Below are 15,530 nucleotides of genomic sequence, written 5' to 3'. Positions count from 1 at the left end.
CCTGCCATACAAAAAGCATACTTGGATGGGTAGCGGTGAGGGAGTACCCCCTGGGCAGTGGACCCACTGTTAGAGTGGAGGCTTAAAGTGGAGCCATCCCCTACATGCAGTGCAGGTGGACATTTCCCATTAAGGTGTATACGTTTGCTAATCTATAGGTTGTTGTTCATTTCTCAGGAACTGGAAGACCTTAACAAATGGGGACTGAACATCTTCAAGGTGGCGGCCTACTCTTGTAATAGACCCCTGACCTGCATCATGTACGCTATATTCCAGGTCAGTACCCTGAACCACAAGTCACCCCATCGGGTGTTACGTAAAGATGGATCATTGTTGTAATGTATCTGACGTCGTCTCTCTACGTTGTGCTACACAGGAGAGAGATCTGCTGAAGACATTTAAGATATCGGCCGATACCCTGGTCACCTACACAATGACCCTGGAAGACCACTACCATTCCGACGTCGCCTATCATAACAGCCTCCACGCAGCCGACGTTACGCAGTCTACGCATGTCCTGCTGTCTACTCCGGCGCTGGATGTGAGTAATGGCAACACCTCATCCATTTTATAGAACAATGGCAGCATCTTCAGATAGTATAGTTTTATGGCGGGTAAGAACCCACTACGGCCACTCCCAAACACCGCAATGAGGCGGAATAGTTGGGGGATAATCGATGCTATCATTTGTTTGGAGAAAGTTGATAGGAGTAAGGAGAAGACTGTATAGCGAGACTCACGTGAGGGTATAGGCAGAGCCAGCTCATCCATCAGGCAACATAGACTCCTGCCTAGCGCCCAGTGTGCGCTGAATGCTCCGGATTACTCAAAAACAGTTTTCCAGATTTTTTTTTTTAGTTTCTATTAGTATTATAAAAACAGTTGAAGGAGTCTCAAACAAGTAATTTGCATCGGGCCCCTGACACAATACGTCTGTGAATGACGTCGTTTCACAGACATATCTTTTGTATAGACCCGCCAACCCTCTCATGATATAACGGCTGTTCGATTGAACACCCAATATGAATCGCCCAGTGTGTACCCAGCATAAGGCATCAGCACCGACAAAACGCCCATTTTGTGGGCTGAACCAACATTCATTTAGCCTCTCATCAGGGCCCTTTCTAGCCCTTGTGGCGACCCGGGCGGAAAATAGGGGCGTGGCTTCATACAGGGGCGTGGTCGGTTAAGCCCCCTGTACAGTAGCGCCGCTTACAATAAAAAATAAAAATGAATACTAACTATCCCCGCTCCTGATTCCCGACCGCTGCAGACCTCCGCTGGCGCCGCTCCTCTCCTCAGATCTATGGGAGAGACGTCATGACGTCTCTCCCATAGCACAGCATAGATAGACACTAGAGGTCAATTATGACCCCTAGCATCTGTGCCAGTCCCACAATGCTGTGCGGTGCGCGATGATGTCATTGTGCACTGCACAACAAAGGTCCTCTCCACGAAGGGAAACTAGACGGGTAGCGTCTAGTTCCCTTCACAGCGGGGGACACTGCCAAACAGTAGCAGATCTTGCCATGGTGCGGCGCCCTCTGGACGGCGCCGGCACCCTCCGGAAGGCGGCACCCCGGGCAAAAGTCCTGCTTGCCCATGGCAAGATCCGCTACTGCCTCTCATTTAATTATGACCTATTGCCAATGCTGAGGCCTCTTCTCTATGTAGGCAGTGGGGCCACTTTAAGACATTTTTCCCCTCATTTTCAGAGTATGACTATTCATTTGCAAGTAGTGTTTAGATCATGTTGTTTTTTTCTTAACTAACTTCATTTTTACTTACTGCAGGCTGTCTTCACCGACCTGGAAATCCTCGCTGCAATATTCGCGGCCGCCATTCACGATGTAGATCACCCTGGCGTCTCCAACCAGTTTCTCATCAACACAAGTAAGTTTCCGTCTTACCGCTATGAGCCATATCTCGCATATCACAGGGGTCTAACCTACCAAAGGTATTCTGCGATGCTGAGGTCAGCTGTAAAGTCCGTACTCACGTGACCATATCGTGTCCTGTAATATTTTTAGCACTTAGTGTACTGCGTATCGAGCAGTGCGTAATGGGGGACGCTGCTCCTGGTATAGGACCATTAAATGTTGCAACAGAAGTTCTCCTATGTACATAGAGATGGAGCCTCGCTTATCTAGAATTCTCTGCTGTGCCTAGGTGCACCAAGGCTTATTAGCATAAACCCTTACATCTATTGTTCTCAGCTGCAATACAATACAGAGAGAACAATGCAGCAGGGGATTAACTCATTACAGCGGGGGATTAAGTCTGACGGCACTGGCTCAATTAGTCCTATTAAAGGGATATATGAGCAGGGCTCCATCTGTATACTGGTTTTCTGTACCCAAGTTATTTGGCCAGACTCCCACCCTAGCTGTGCAACAATTCATCCTCAATCCTCTAATTCCTGGTGACATTACTGTAAACCTGTATTGGCCATACATTTGTCCAGGTTGCTAGCTCCTGATAGAGTGTCAGCTGAAATACACCCTGATATTGAAGGATTTGCTCGGACAAAGGACCTTGCACAGGAGGTGACCGACTCACAATTTTCCCTGCAGATTCCGAACTTGCACTGATGTACAACGACGAATCCGTACTGGAGAATCACCACCTAGCCGTGGGGTTCAAACTGTTACAGGAAGAACACTGCGACATCTTTCAGAATCTCACCAAGAAGCAGCGGCAGTCACTCAGGAAAATGGTTATAGACATGGTAAGGATTCTGGACGTTACGATCATCGATAGAGGAGGAGAGGGGGGGTGACAGATCTGCCAGAATGTACCGTAACCTCCGTCATGTCTTTGCAGGTGCTAGCTACAGACATGTCCAAGCACATGAGCCTGCTGGCTGACCTGAAAACTATGGTAGAAACCAAGAAAGTGACCAGTTCCGGCGTCCTCCTCCTGGATAACTACACTGACCGCATACAGGTAATTATAAATATAGAATTCACTCCTGGGGAGGCAGACACGTCTGTCCCTGCAGTTAATGCCGCCACTCCGGCACCAGCCAGCTCAGGACCTGTAGGGAGACATTCCCTTCTAGAACCAGATCAGAAATTATCCCCGGATTTAATAAATCACACCAGCAGGATTATCCGACAAACGTCCATACGAGCAGTGCGAGTCAGTGACTGGCTTGTTAGGTGTCCTTCCCAAACGCTCCGGTTTCCAGGATACTGTAATGAAAGATGGAACAGAGTGCAGATACAAATAGCTAGATGACGTCAGGAGAATCCAATAAACACCTCATTTCCTAAGTAGAATATGGGAGAGTAAAGCAATTGTCCTGTTTTCAGACTGTTCCATGCACGAAGGGAAACTTGGAACTCAGCGACTGAACTTGGGGTGTTTTCTGATTTCAGGTTCTCAGGAATATGGTGCATTGTGCAGATTTAAGCAATCCTACAAAATCTCTGGAACTGTACAGGCAGTGGACAGACAGGATAATGGAAGAGTTCTTCCAGCAGGGGGATAAGGAGCGAGAACGAGGCATGGAGATCAGCCCCATGTGTGACAAACACACCGCTTCAGTGGAAAAATCACAGGTACGTCCCCAACTCGTACATGTACCGAGAATCTCAGTGCTGACATACACCGACGTATGGGCAGATCCATTTGTTTTTGCAGAGAGCTAGATCTGTGCTCAATTTGGCTTCCACAATCACATTGAGCAGTTCTGGTCATTTGACTATTGCGATTGCTGCCCCACAAAGTTTTATTTTGACTGGGGGGGTGGATATATTTTAAAATAATAAATTACATTTATAGTGACTAATGGGGAAGGCGGCGGGGGGGGGGGGGGGGTCACTAAACAGTGGAGGTCCGTTAACACTGGGTAAGAGTAGGGGCTTTGCCACCGGGATGTATTACCACTAGGGGGTGGGGCTTGATAATGCTGGGGATTTTTTTCCACTGGGGTGGGTTATTTTTGATGGGAGAGGGGTGGGAACTAATTTTACAGTGAGGGCCTATGGACATGAGTGTTGGGAGTGGGGGGTGCTAGACACCCCCTAGAGATAAAGATGTATGTGTGTGTGTGTATGTATTATATATATATATATATATATATATATATATAAAAATTATATTTTTTTTGCGTGTAATTTCTCTTATAATATAATATTTGACTAGATTATTAAAACTTTTTTAGACTTCATTACATTTAAAAAAAGTTTCTAATTTTTTAGAAGAAAAAAAACAAAAGTGGTTAAAAACTTGGGTCGATTTGGCTTCACATATGGTTCTGTGCTGGGGGATTTGATAGGACATCAGACAAATTGCCCAATGTGATCATTCTGTACATGTTTTATTTTACTTTATTTAAAGCAGGTTTATTTGTTTTTAACATAAGACATCTCACAACCCATTACGGTTATCTGGTAATGGTATGCCTCTTCAGATAGTAGATAATGCCTAATAAAAGCCCTTTTCCTGGAGTAATGTTGTTAAATTAGAACATTGACTCTAAAAAAACAATGTAACCAAATTTCAATTCAAAACACTTGTATATTATTTTTGTTCTGTTGTTTTTCCTGTGTTACAATATTTGAAGAGAAAACTAACTGTCCTTTTTCTCCGTCTTCTCCAGGTTGGGTTCATTGACTACATTGTTCATCCTTTGTGGGAAACGTGGGCAGATTTGGTCCAGCCCGATGCTCAGGATATTTTGGATACATTGGAGGACAATAGGAACTGGTACCAAAGCATGATACCTCAGAGTCCTTCTCCTCTCTTTGACGAGCAGGACAAGGACTGCCCTGGAGTCTCGGAAAAGTTCCACTTTGAGTTGACCCTTGAAGAAGAAGACTCAGAAGGCCACGACAAAGAGGGGGATTGTATCAGTTATTACAGCAGTACAAAGACACTTCACATTGTCGATCCGGGAATTGGGGACTCGCCAGAGGGTGACCCTGAACTACTGACGGACGATACGTCACCCCTGGACACATAGGTCCGGCCTGGAAGAGAACTTGGAACCGGGAGAACATGTACACGCTGTCGGTTTTGACAAGCATGTAATCTTGATCTTGGGCCTCGGTCAAGCCTTGCCAAAAGATCTTTCCTGCTGCTCGTCAGTGGAGCTGTGGCTAAAGGATTCTGGAGTGAAGGGATAGCTCAGGAAACTACCGGATGATGTACGTTATGATTTGGCATCATCTGCGGGCGGAAAAGCAAAAGTAAACGCACATTGTTCTGAGAACGGCGTGAATGGTCACCGAACTGTTTCTATAAGAAAAAAAAGAAAAAAATAATGACACAAAACTGAGAGATTTTTCTACCACAAGATTTTGAAACCTTAAACCTAATAGACCTACCGATGACTAATTTCTAGTGTCTATGTTCAAACCCTGTCCAAATGTTTGAGGACGTTTTGTGCCTTTTTTGTAAAACTTCCATTGTCTCTGAAATGCCTATTAATGACACAATATTTAATGTGCGCAGGACAGATAACGTGTGTATATGTGTATTCCTTCTGGAAAGAAGAAGAAGTCTTCCTTTTTTTGTAGGCAATATATGTGACTTTACTGCAGTTACTAAGAATCGTACAGAGATGGTTTCCATCGCTGGTCAGTGTCATTATCTCCACCCACCTTAGGTCATTACACACTTTGCTTGTTACAAAGATCCGTGTTGAGGTTTTTTTTGCGTTCTATGGAATATATCTATTCTGCACAATATAAAAGAGGTAGCTGTTTTTTCTGTTTTTTATGAACCACGTGCATTCACTACATTGGAGGATACGTATCAGGAGGCGCCGTGTAATGTGATGTGTTCCAGACGACGTTCTGCATGATCTCAGTTTCTCCCCACTCCCCGACAACACGATTTTTTTATTGCACTGCCTTGAGTCCCAACACGTACTTTACTGTTTATAACAGTGTATTTATTATCTATTATGTAAATAATGTACTGTTTTGTAAGTTATTAATTTATATGAATTGACATTGCCTGTCATTGGTGGTGTTGATTGTGTATTAAACTCTAGATAGAGAGTTGCATTCTTTTTCCTTGTAATTTTTTTCTTTATTAGAGAATCGATCGGAACCGTGCCCCCCTCCCCCCTCCCCCAAAGAACCTATGGCTAGTGCCTGGGCGAGACCAACATAAAACAGAACATTGAGCTATAAAATGATTGAATGGATTCCTGGTACTGATTTGATTAATCGTTTATATATATTTTTTCCCTTTCCCTAACTTGTACTCTGAAAACTGTTGTCCTGATATTATAATAACTAAAACATAACTATTTTGTTTTGATGTGCTGCTTTTTCTAATAAAAAGAAAAAAAAATTGTTCACATCCTGAAAAAAAAACAACAACCCTATATCCGTCTTGGCTTGTACGATGTTTGAAGTCTTGGTCTAATTAGTAACTGCTCCGTACCTGGAGTGGGAGCATGAACAACGGGGTCTGTATGTCTGTCGACACTGTTCCAGGTGTAGATTTTATTCTGAGAAATATCACACAACAAAGGTGTGTTGAAGTATTGTATATTGTGCAACAATGCATTCTTACCAGATATTTTTTTTTTTTTTATATGAAGTGAATAAATGAGAAGCATGAGAATCCAATGACTGCATTGTCATCTATTATTGGGCACCGTTGTGGGGGCTGCCTGGCCACCTGCCGTCGCAGATGGAAGCACTTTGTAAGCGATCAGGTTCTTTGCACATTAGGGCCGTCTGTCTTAGCCCCTCCCTCTTTCAACTACATGTTGTGTTACCTGCTCTGCAGGGTGTTTGCTTTCAGGATGCAAACATGCAAATTATTCCAGAAGATTTGATTGATGACTGTAAAGCTTGGCATATCATAACTATGCACTCAGAATGGACTTACACATTAAACCAGAGGTTCCCAATCGCGGTCCTCAAGGCACCCCAACAGTCCAGGTTTTAGGTATATCCATGGCTCAGCATAGATGGCTAAATCAAATTGACTAAGGTGCTAATTAAGTCACCTGTGGCCAAGCATGGATACATTTAAAACAAGGACCGTTGGGGTGCCTTGAGAACCGCGTTTGGGAACGTCTGCATTAAACAGATAACTGAACAGACATACTGTAGGGGTATATTCAATAACAGTCGGATCCATTCCGACATGCATTTGGCGGAATGGATCCGACAAGCCCTATTCAATAGAGCAGCAAAATCCAACTGACGGATTTGGCAGGCGTCCGTGCAGCTGCTGTCAGCAGCTCCTCGTGTGCAAGATCACAGGGAGCTGCTGGATGGAGCCGCACATCACTGCACTCAGCCGTGTAGTCCAGTGCAGGCCGGAGAGCGCTGCAGGGAGAGAGGTGCCTGGCCGGGGGATGCCTGTCTTAAGGTACCTTCCTGCCCCGCTCCCCATAGCCCGACGCACCGCTCCCCTGTCTCCTCACCTCAATCCGACTTTTTTTAAAGTCAGATTGAGACGGTCGGAAACGGGGCCAAAACCTGTCGGATTTGGCCCCGTTTCCAACAGAAGTACACAGATCGGCAGCTATTCCGCCGATCCACGTGTTTTCCAACAAGTCGGGAATTCCCAACTTGTCGGGGAAAAAACAGCCCATATTGAATAAGTTGGAACCCCTTCCGACGGAAATCTGTCGGAAGCTGCCGTCTTTCCGACAAGACGGCAGCTTCCGACAGCTATTGATTACACCCCATACTGTATAAAACAATGTTATGTTTATTGTGTAAGGGAGGGAGCAAAATTCACCCTCCTTTATGGTTTTAAGAAAGTAGTCATCTTCTGGGCATAAATATTCAATAATGAGAAACAACATCCCATTAACTGGCATCTCAGTGCGCTTTTCAGAAACTTCCTGTGACATCATCAAAGAGGAATTCTACCAGCTTTCAGCACACTAACAGAAGCTCTATAGTCTATCCATACAGCCAGCTTATTTTATTACTGTTTAAAGGCATCACAGCAGGAAGTTCAAGGTCGCATTTTGAAAGAAAGTGCTATAGAATATGCCAACGCTACATACAGTAAATATTACAGCCAATAATTATAAAACCTATTGGTGTCACTTGGCCTTCCAAAGATCAATGGAAATTTGAAACAAACTAATACAAAAAGCTATATTATATAATTTCTCTGACGTCCTAGTGGATGCTGGGAACTCCGTAAGGACCATGGGGAATAGCGGCTCCGCAGGAGACTGGGCACAAAAAGTAAAAGCTTTAGTCTAGCTGGTGTGCACTGGCTCCTCCCCCTATGACCCTCCTCCAAGCCTCAGTTAGATTTTTGTGCCCGAACGAGAAGGGTGCAAGCTAGGTGGCTCTCCTGAGCTGCTTAGAAGTAAAAGTTTAAATAGGTTTTTTATTTTCAGTGAGTCCTGCTGGCAACAGGCTCACTGCATCGTGGGACTAAGGGGAGAAGAAGCGTACTCACCTGACTGCAGAGTGGATTGGGCTTCTTGGCTACTGGACATTAGCTCCAGAGTGACGATCACAGGTTCAGCCTGGATGGGTCCCGGAGCCGCGCCGCCGGCCCCCTTACAGAGCCAGAAGAGCGAAGAGGTCCGGAGAAAGCGGCGGCAGAAGACGTTCCTGTCTTCAAATAAGGTAGCGCACAGCACTGCAGCTGTGCGCCATTGCTCTCAGCACACTTCACACTCCGGTCACTGAGGGTGCAGGGCGCTGGGGGGGAGCGCCCTGAGACGCAATAAAAACGATATAAAAACCTTATATGGCTAAAAAAAATGCATCACATATAGCTCCTGGGCTATATGGATGCATTTATCCCCTGCCAGTTTCCTGAAAAAAGCGGGAGAAAAGGCCGCCGTGAAGGGGGCGGAGCCTTTCTCCTCAGCACACAAGCGCCATTTTCTTTCACAGCTCCGCTGGAAGGACGGCTCCCTGACTCTCCCCTGCAGTCCTGCACTACAGAAACAGGGTAAAACAGAGAGGGGGGCACTATTGGCAGCTAATATATAAATACAGCAGCTATAACAGGGAGTAACACTTATATAAGGTTATCCCTGTATATATATAGCGCTCTGGTGTGTGCTGGCAAACTCTCCCTCTGTCTCCCCAAAGGGCTAGTGGGGTCCTGTCCTCTATCAGAGCATTCCCTGTGTGTGTGCTGGGTGTCGGTACGATTGTGTCGACATGTATGAGGAGGAAAATGATGTGGAAGCAGAGCAATTGCCTGTGTTAGTGATGTCACCCCCTAGGGAGTCGACACCTGACTGGATGGTAGTAATTAAAGAATTACGTGACAATGTCAGCACTTTGCAAAAAACTGTTGACGACATGAGACAGCCGACAAATCAATTAGTGCCTGTTCAGGCGTCTCAGACACCGTCAGGGGCGCTAAAACGCCCGTTACCTCAGATGGTCGACACAGACCCTGACACGGATACTGAATCCAGTGTCGACGGTGACGAGACAAACGTAATGTCCAGTAGGGCCACACGTTACATGATCACGGCAATGAAGGAGGCATTGAACATTTCTGACACTACAAGTACCACAAAAAAGGGTATTATGTGGGGTGTGAAAAAACTACCAGTGGTTTTTCCTGAGTCAGATGAATTAAATGAGGTGTGTGATAAAGCGTGGGTTTCCCCCGATAAAAAACTGCTGATTTCTAATAAATTATTGGCACTATACCCTTTCCCGCCAGAGGTTAGGGCACGTTGGGAAACACCCCCTAGGGTAGATAAGGCGCTCACACGCTTATCAAAACATACCGTCTCCTGATACGGCCGCTCTCAAGGAACCAGCTGATAGAAGGCTGGAAAATATCTTAAAAGGTATATACACACATACCGGTGTTATACTGCGACCAGCGATCGCCTCAGCCTGGATGTGCAGCGCTGGAGTGGCTTGGTCGGATTCCCTGACTGAAAATATTGATACCCTGGATAGGGACAGTATATTATTAACTATAGAGCATTTAAAGGATGCATTACTATATATGCGAGATGCACAGAGGGATATTTGCACCCTGGCATCTAGAGTAAGTGCGATGTCCATTTCTGCCAGAAGAACGTTATGGACGCGACAGTGGTCAGGTGATGCGGATTCCAAACGACATATGGAAGTATTGCCGTATAAAGGGGAGGAGTTATTTGGGGTCGGTCTATCGGACCTGGTGGCCACAGCAACGGCTGGAAAATCCACCTTTTTACCCCAGGTCACCTCTCAGCAGAAAAAGACACCGTCTTTTCAAACCCAGTCCTTTCGTCCCTATAAGGGCAAGAGGGAAAAAGGCCGCTCGTTCCTGCCCCGGGGCAGAGGAAGGGGAAAAAGACTGCACCATGCAGCCTCTTCCCAGGAGCAGAAGCCCTCCCCCGCTTCTGCCAAGTCCTCAGCATGAGGCTGGGGCTCTGCAAGCAGACTCGGGCACGGTGGGGGGCCTTCTCAAGAATTTCAGCGCGCAGTGGGCTCACTCGCAAGTGGACCCCTGGATCCTGCAGGTAGTATCACAGGGGTACAAATTGGAATTCGAGACGTCTCCCCCTCGCCGGTTCCTGAAGTCTGCTCTACCAACGTCTCCCTCCGACAGGGAGGCAGTATTGGAAGCTATTCACAAGCTGTATTCCCAGCAGGTGATAATCAAGGTACCCCTCCTACAACAGGGAAAGGGGTATTATTCCACGCTGTTTGGGTACCGAAGCCGGACGGCTCGGTGAGACCAATTTTAAATCTAAAATCTTTGAACACTTACATAAAAAGGTTCAAATTCAAGATGGAGTCACTCAGAGCAGTGATAGCGAACCTGGAAGAAGGGGACTATATGGTATCTCTAGACATCAAGGATGCTTATCTCCATGTCCCAATCTACCCTTCTCACCAAGGGTACCTCAGGTTTGTGATACAAAACTGTCGTTATCAGTTTCAGACGCTGCCGTTTGGATTGTCCACGGCACCACGGGTCTTTACCAAGGTAATGGCCGAAATGATGATTCTTCTTCGAAGAAAAGGCGTATTAATTATCCCTTACTTGGACGATCTCCTGATAAGGGCAAGGTCCAGGGAACAGTTAGAGGTCGGAGTAGCACTATCTCAGGTAGTGCTACGTCAGCACGGGTGGATTCTAAATATCCCAAAATCACAGCTGATTCCAACAACACGTCTACTGTTCCTAGGGATGATTCTGGACACAGTCCAGACAAAGGTGTTTCTCCCGGAGGAGAAGGCCAGGGAGTTATCCGAGCTAGTCAGGAACCTCCTAAAACCAGGACAAGTGTCAGTGCATCAGTGCACGAGAGTCCTGGGAAAAATGGTGGCTTCTTACGAAGCGATTCCATTCGGAAGATTCCATGCAAGAACTTTTCAGTGGGATCTGCTGGACAAATGGTCCGGATCGCATCTTCAGATGCATCAGCGGATAACCCTATCTCCAAGGACAAGGGTATCTCTCCTGTGGTGGTTACAGAAGGCTCATCTTCTAGAGGGCCGCAGATTCGGCATTCAGGATTGGATGCTGATAACCACGGATGCCAGCCTGAGAGGCTGGGGAGCAGTCACACAGGGAAGAAATTTCCAGGGCTTGTGGTCAAGCATGGAAACGTCTCTTCACATAAATATCCTAGAGCTAAGGGCCATTTACAATGCCCTAAGTCAAGCAAGGCCTCTGCTTCAGGGTCAACTGGTATTGATCCAGTCGGACAACATCACGGCTGTCGCCCACGTAAACAGACAGGGCGGCACAAGAAGCAGGAGGGCAATGGCAGAAGCTGCAAGGATTCTCCGCTGGGCGGAAAATCATGTGATAGCACTGTCAGCAGTGTTCATTCCGGGAGTGGACAACTGGGAAGCAGACTTCCTCAGCAGACACGACCTCCACCCGGGGGAGTGGGGACTTCATCCAGAAGTCTTCCAAGTGATTGTAAACCGTTGGGAAAAACCAAAGGTGGACATGATGGCGTCCCGTCTCAACAAGAAACTGGACAGATATTGCGCCAGGTCAAGGGACCCTCAGGCAATAGCGGTGGACGCTCTGGTAACTCCGTGGGTGTACCAGTCGGTATATGTGTTCCCTCCTCTTCCTCTCATACCAAAAGTACTGAGAATCATAAGAAGGAGAGGAGTAAGAACGATACTCGTGGCTCCGGATTGGCCAAGAAGAACTTGGTACCAGGAGCTGCAAGAGATGCTCACGGAGGACCCGTGGCCTCTACCTCTAAGGAAGGACCTGCTCCAGCAGGGACCTTGTCTGTTCCAAGACTTACCGCGGCTGCGTTTGACGGCATGGCGGTTGAACGCCGGATCCTGAAGGAAAAAGGCATTCCAGATGAAGTCATCCCTACCCTGATCAAGGCCAGGAAGGATGTAACTGCAAAACATTATCATCGCATTTGGCGAAAATATGTTGCGTGGTGTGAGGCCAAGAAGGCCCCTACGGAGGAATTTCAACTGGGTCGTTTCCTACATTTCCTGCAAGCAGGATTGTCTATGGGCCTAAAATTAGGATCCATTAAGGTTCAAATTTCGGCCCTGTCGATCTTCTTCCAGAAAGAACTGGCTTCAGTGCCTGAAGTTCAGACGTTTGTCAAAGGGGTACTGCATATACAGCCTCCTTTTGTGCCTCCAGTGGCACCTTGGGATCTCAATGTAGTTTTAGGGTTCCTAAAATCACATTGGTTTGAACCACTTGCCACAGTGGATTTGAAATATCTCACATGGAAAGTGGTAATGCTGTTGGCCCTGGCTTCAGCCAGGCGCGTATCAGAATTGGCGGCTTTATCCTATAAAAGCCCTTACCTGATATTTCATTCGGATAGGGCGGAATTGAGGACTCGTCCTCAATTTCTCCCTAAGGTGGTTTCAGCGTTTCACATGAATCAACCTATTGTGGTACCTGTGGCTACTAGGGACTTGGAGGACTCCAAGTTGCTGGACGTAGTCAGGGCCCTGAAAATATATGTTTCCAGGACGGCTGGAGTCAGAAAATCTGACTCGCTGTTTATACTGTATGCACCCAACAAGCTGGGTGCTCCTGCTTCTAAGCAGACGATTGCTCGTTGGATTTGTAGTACAATTCAACTTGCACATTCTGTGGCAGGCCTGCCACAGCCAAAATCTGTAAAAGCCCATTCCACAAGGAAGGTGGGCTCATCTTGGGCGGCTGCCCGAGGGGTCTCGGCTTTACAACTTTGCCGAGCAGCTACTTGGTCAGGGGCAAACACGTTTGCTAAATTCTACAAATTTGATACCCTGGCTGAGGAGGACCTGGAGTTCTCTCATTCGGTGCTGCAGAGTCATCCGCACTCTCCCGCCCGTTTGGGAGCTTTGGTATAATCCCCATGGTCCTTACGGAGTTCCCAGCATCCACTAGGACGTCAGAGAAAATAAGAATTTACTTACCGATAATTCTATTTCTCATAGTCCGTAGTGGATGCTGGGCGCCCATCCCAAGTGCGGATTGTCTGCAATACTTGTATATAGTTATTGTTACAAACAAATCGGGTTGTTTATTGTTGGAAGCCATCTTTTCAGAGGTCCTACGGTTATCATACTGTTAACTGGGTTCAGATCACGAGTTGTACGGTGTGATTGGTGTGGCTGGTATGAGTCTTACCCGGGATTCAAGATCCTTCCTTATTATGTACGCTCGTCCGGGCACAGTATCTTAACTGAGGCTTGGAGGAGGGTCATAGGGGGTTGAGCCAGTGCACACCAGCTAGACTAAAGCTTTTACTTTTTGTGCCCAGTCTCCTGCGGAGCCGCTATTCCCCATGGTCCTTACGGAGTTCCCAGCATCCACTACGGACTATGAGAAATAGAATTATCGGTAAGTAAATTCTTATTTTTTTTCCCCTGTGGGGGCCAATTCGTTTTATTGTTTCCTGTGGGGGCCAATGTGTTTTTTATTTTTCCTTGTGCAATGTTTTTAATCTGCGCTTGCATCTGAGTTGCACCCGGCATGCATGCACCTCAATGGTGTTCCTACAGAGTTGCAGTACAGTCAGACGCTTGCACCAAGAAGTGTATTAGAAATGTGTTGGGCATTCCTGTGGGGTTACAGGGGGTTGGTTAATCAGACGTAGATATAACAGAGTATGGGTGTGTTGCTGAAGGTGTTTACGTATAGAGACATTGAATTGCTCACATATTCTGAGAGATGATCTGCACCTAGCATAGCGCTGGTGAACGTTACAATGGTGTGACCGATGGTGGCGTCTAAAGACGCACAAAGCATGACTGCAGCATCTGTAGAGACTGGCAGGGGGCATCTCGGCCCTTGCATATTTGGATGTACATCAGGGAAAGGCACTGTAGCATCATTAGCATAAAGTCAGGGCAGCAAAAGACGCACGGAAGGCTGCAGCTGCGTCAAACTCTGAAACAGGCCTATGAGAAGGGATCCCGCTCCCTTAACAGACCCCGCCTCCATTAGGGCTGCTTCCAGAGATTTCCCGGGCTGGTTTTCCATCCCTATCCGCCCCTGCAAGAGCTACTTAACAATTATCCCAGGATGTCCCACCAAATTTCACAGCGCTCCTCCCTACTTCCAGGAGAGTAGAACAGCCTCCCTGCACCTCTCTCTCATTACACCCACTCCAGGAACTCTTAGAGAGGACACTGAAGAAGTCCATTCAAGGGGCACCGTTTCCTAGCCGATTATTACAAGTTATTACATGGCGCACTATAGTAGTTCCTTTCGAGGGAGAGTGACTTTTTTTAAGGGTTCCCAATCACTTCAGAGCCTGTAACGTGGACGTTGCTCTTACCTCTCACAGGGCACTCGCTGCGCAAGAGATAGAAGTAGTAGAATCTGTGTTAGAACACAAAATTCTCATTAGCATGATCAGAACCGGTTGTAAATACGCCCACATGGGGCTGACTGGCAATACAGCAGCAGACTATGACCTGATAAGTGTGGGCACCTAAGTACTTCAGCTCTGCGATCAACATTGCACCTTCACTAACACAGAACTAACATTTGCTCCTCAGAATATAACAATTTGGGGGATGAGACTGTGGGGTATATTTACTAAGGTCCCGATTTTGACCGAGATGGTGTTTTTTCTTCAAAGTGTCATCTCGGGAATTTACTAAACTCAAATCACGGCAGTGATGAGGGCATTCGTATTATTTTGGAAGTCCTAGGAAAAAATTACGAATCAATACACCATCGGTCAAATACGCCAGGAATTTGGTAGAAATCGGTCATTTACTAAAAATAAGAATTTACTTACCGATAATTCTATTTCTCGTAGTCCGTAGTGGATGCTGAGAACTCCGTAAGGACCATGGGGAATAGCGGCTCCGCAGGAGACTGGGCACAAAAGTAAAGCTTTAGGACTACCTGGTGTGCACTGGCTCCTCCCCCTATGACCCTCCTCCAAGCCTCAGTTAGGATACTGTGCCCGGACGAGCGTACACAATAAGGAAGGATTTTGAATCCCGGGTAAGACTCATACCAGCCACACCAATCACACCGTATAACTTGTGATCTAAAACCAGTTAACAGTATGATAACAGAGGAGCCTCTAGAAAAGATGGCTCACTACAACAATAACCCGATTTAGTTAACAATAACTATGTACAAGTATTGCAGACAATCCG

At 46.6% G+C, this 15,530-nt stretch overlaps 1 protein-coding gene and 1 long non-coding RNA gene across 7 annotated transcripts in view; one reads left to right on the top strand and one right to left on the bottom strand.

The window, feature by feature from the left end:
• Positions 1 to 6,590, top strand: part of PDE4B (phosphodiesterase 4B) — a 726,366-nt gene extending 719,776 nt beyond the window's left edge. For all 5 annotated transcript variants that reach the window (XM_063939161.1, XM_063939160.1, XM_063939162.1 and 2 more), the window contains 7 exons: positions 178 to 276; positions 377 to 541; positions 1,794 to 1,893; positions 2,574 to 2,728; positions 2,824 to 2,946; positions 3,381 to 3,563; positions 4,607 to 6,590. In XM_063939161.1, coding sequence (XP_063795231.1) covers positions 178 to 276; positions 377 to 541; positions 1,794 to 1,893; positions 2,574 to 2,728; positions 2,824 to 2,946; positions 3,381 to 3,563; positions 4,607 to 4,969 — 1,188 coding nt within the window. In that variant the 3' untranslated portion in view covers positions 4,970 to 6,590. The remainder of the gene's footprint in view (positions 1 to 177; positions 277 to 376; positions 542 to 1,793; positions 1,894 to 2,573; positions 2,729 to 2,823; positions 2,947 to 3,380; positions 3,564 to 4,606) is intronic.
• The window catches only part of LOC134957341 (uncharacterized), a 392,326-nt gene that overhangs the window by 105,397 nt on the left and 271,399 nt on the right, over positions 1 to 15,530 (bottom strand). The window lies entirely within an intron of this gene.

The sequence above is a fragment of the Pseudophryne corroboree genome, chromosome 9 (genome assembly GCF_028390025.1).
Source record: "Pseudophryne corroboree isolate aPseCor3 chromosome 9, aPseCor3.hap2, whole genome shotgun sequence".
NCBI lineage: Eukaryota > Metazoa > Chordata > Amphibia > Anura > Myobatrachidae > Pseudophryne > Pseudophryne corroboree.
The sequence above is the reverse complement of the archived record's forward strand: the minus strand, read 5'-3'. Positions and strand labels throughout refer to the sequence as shown.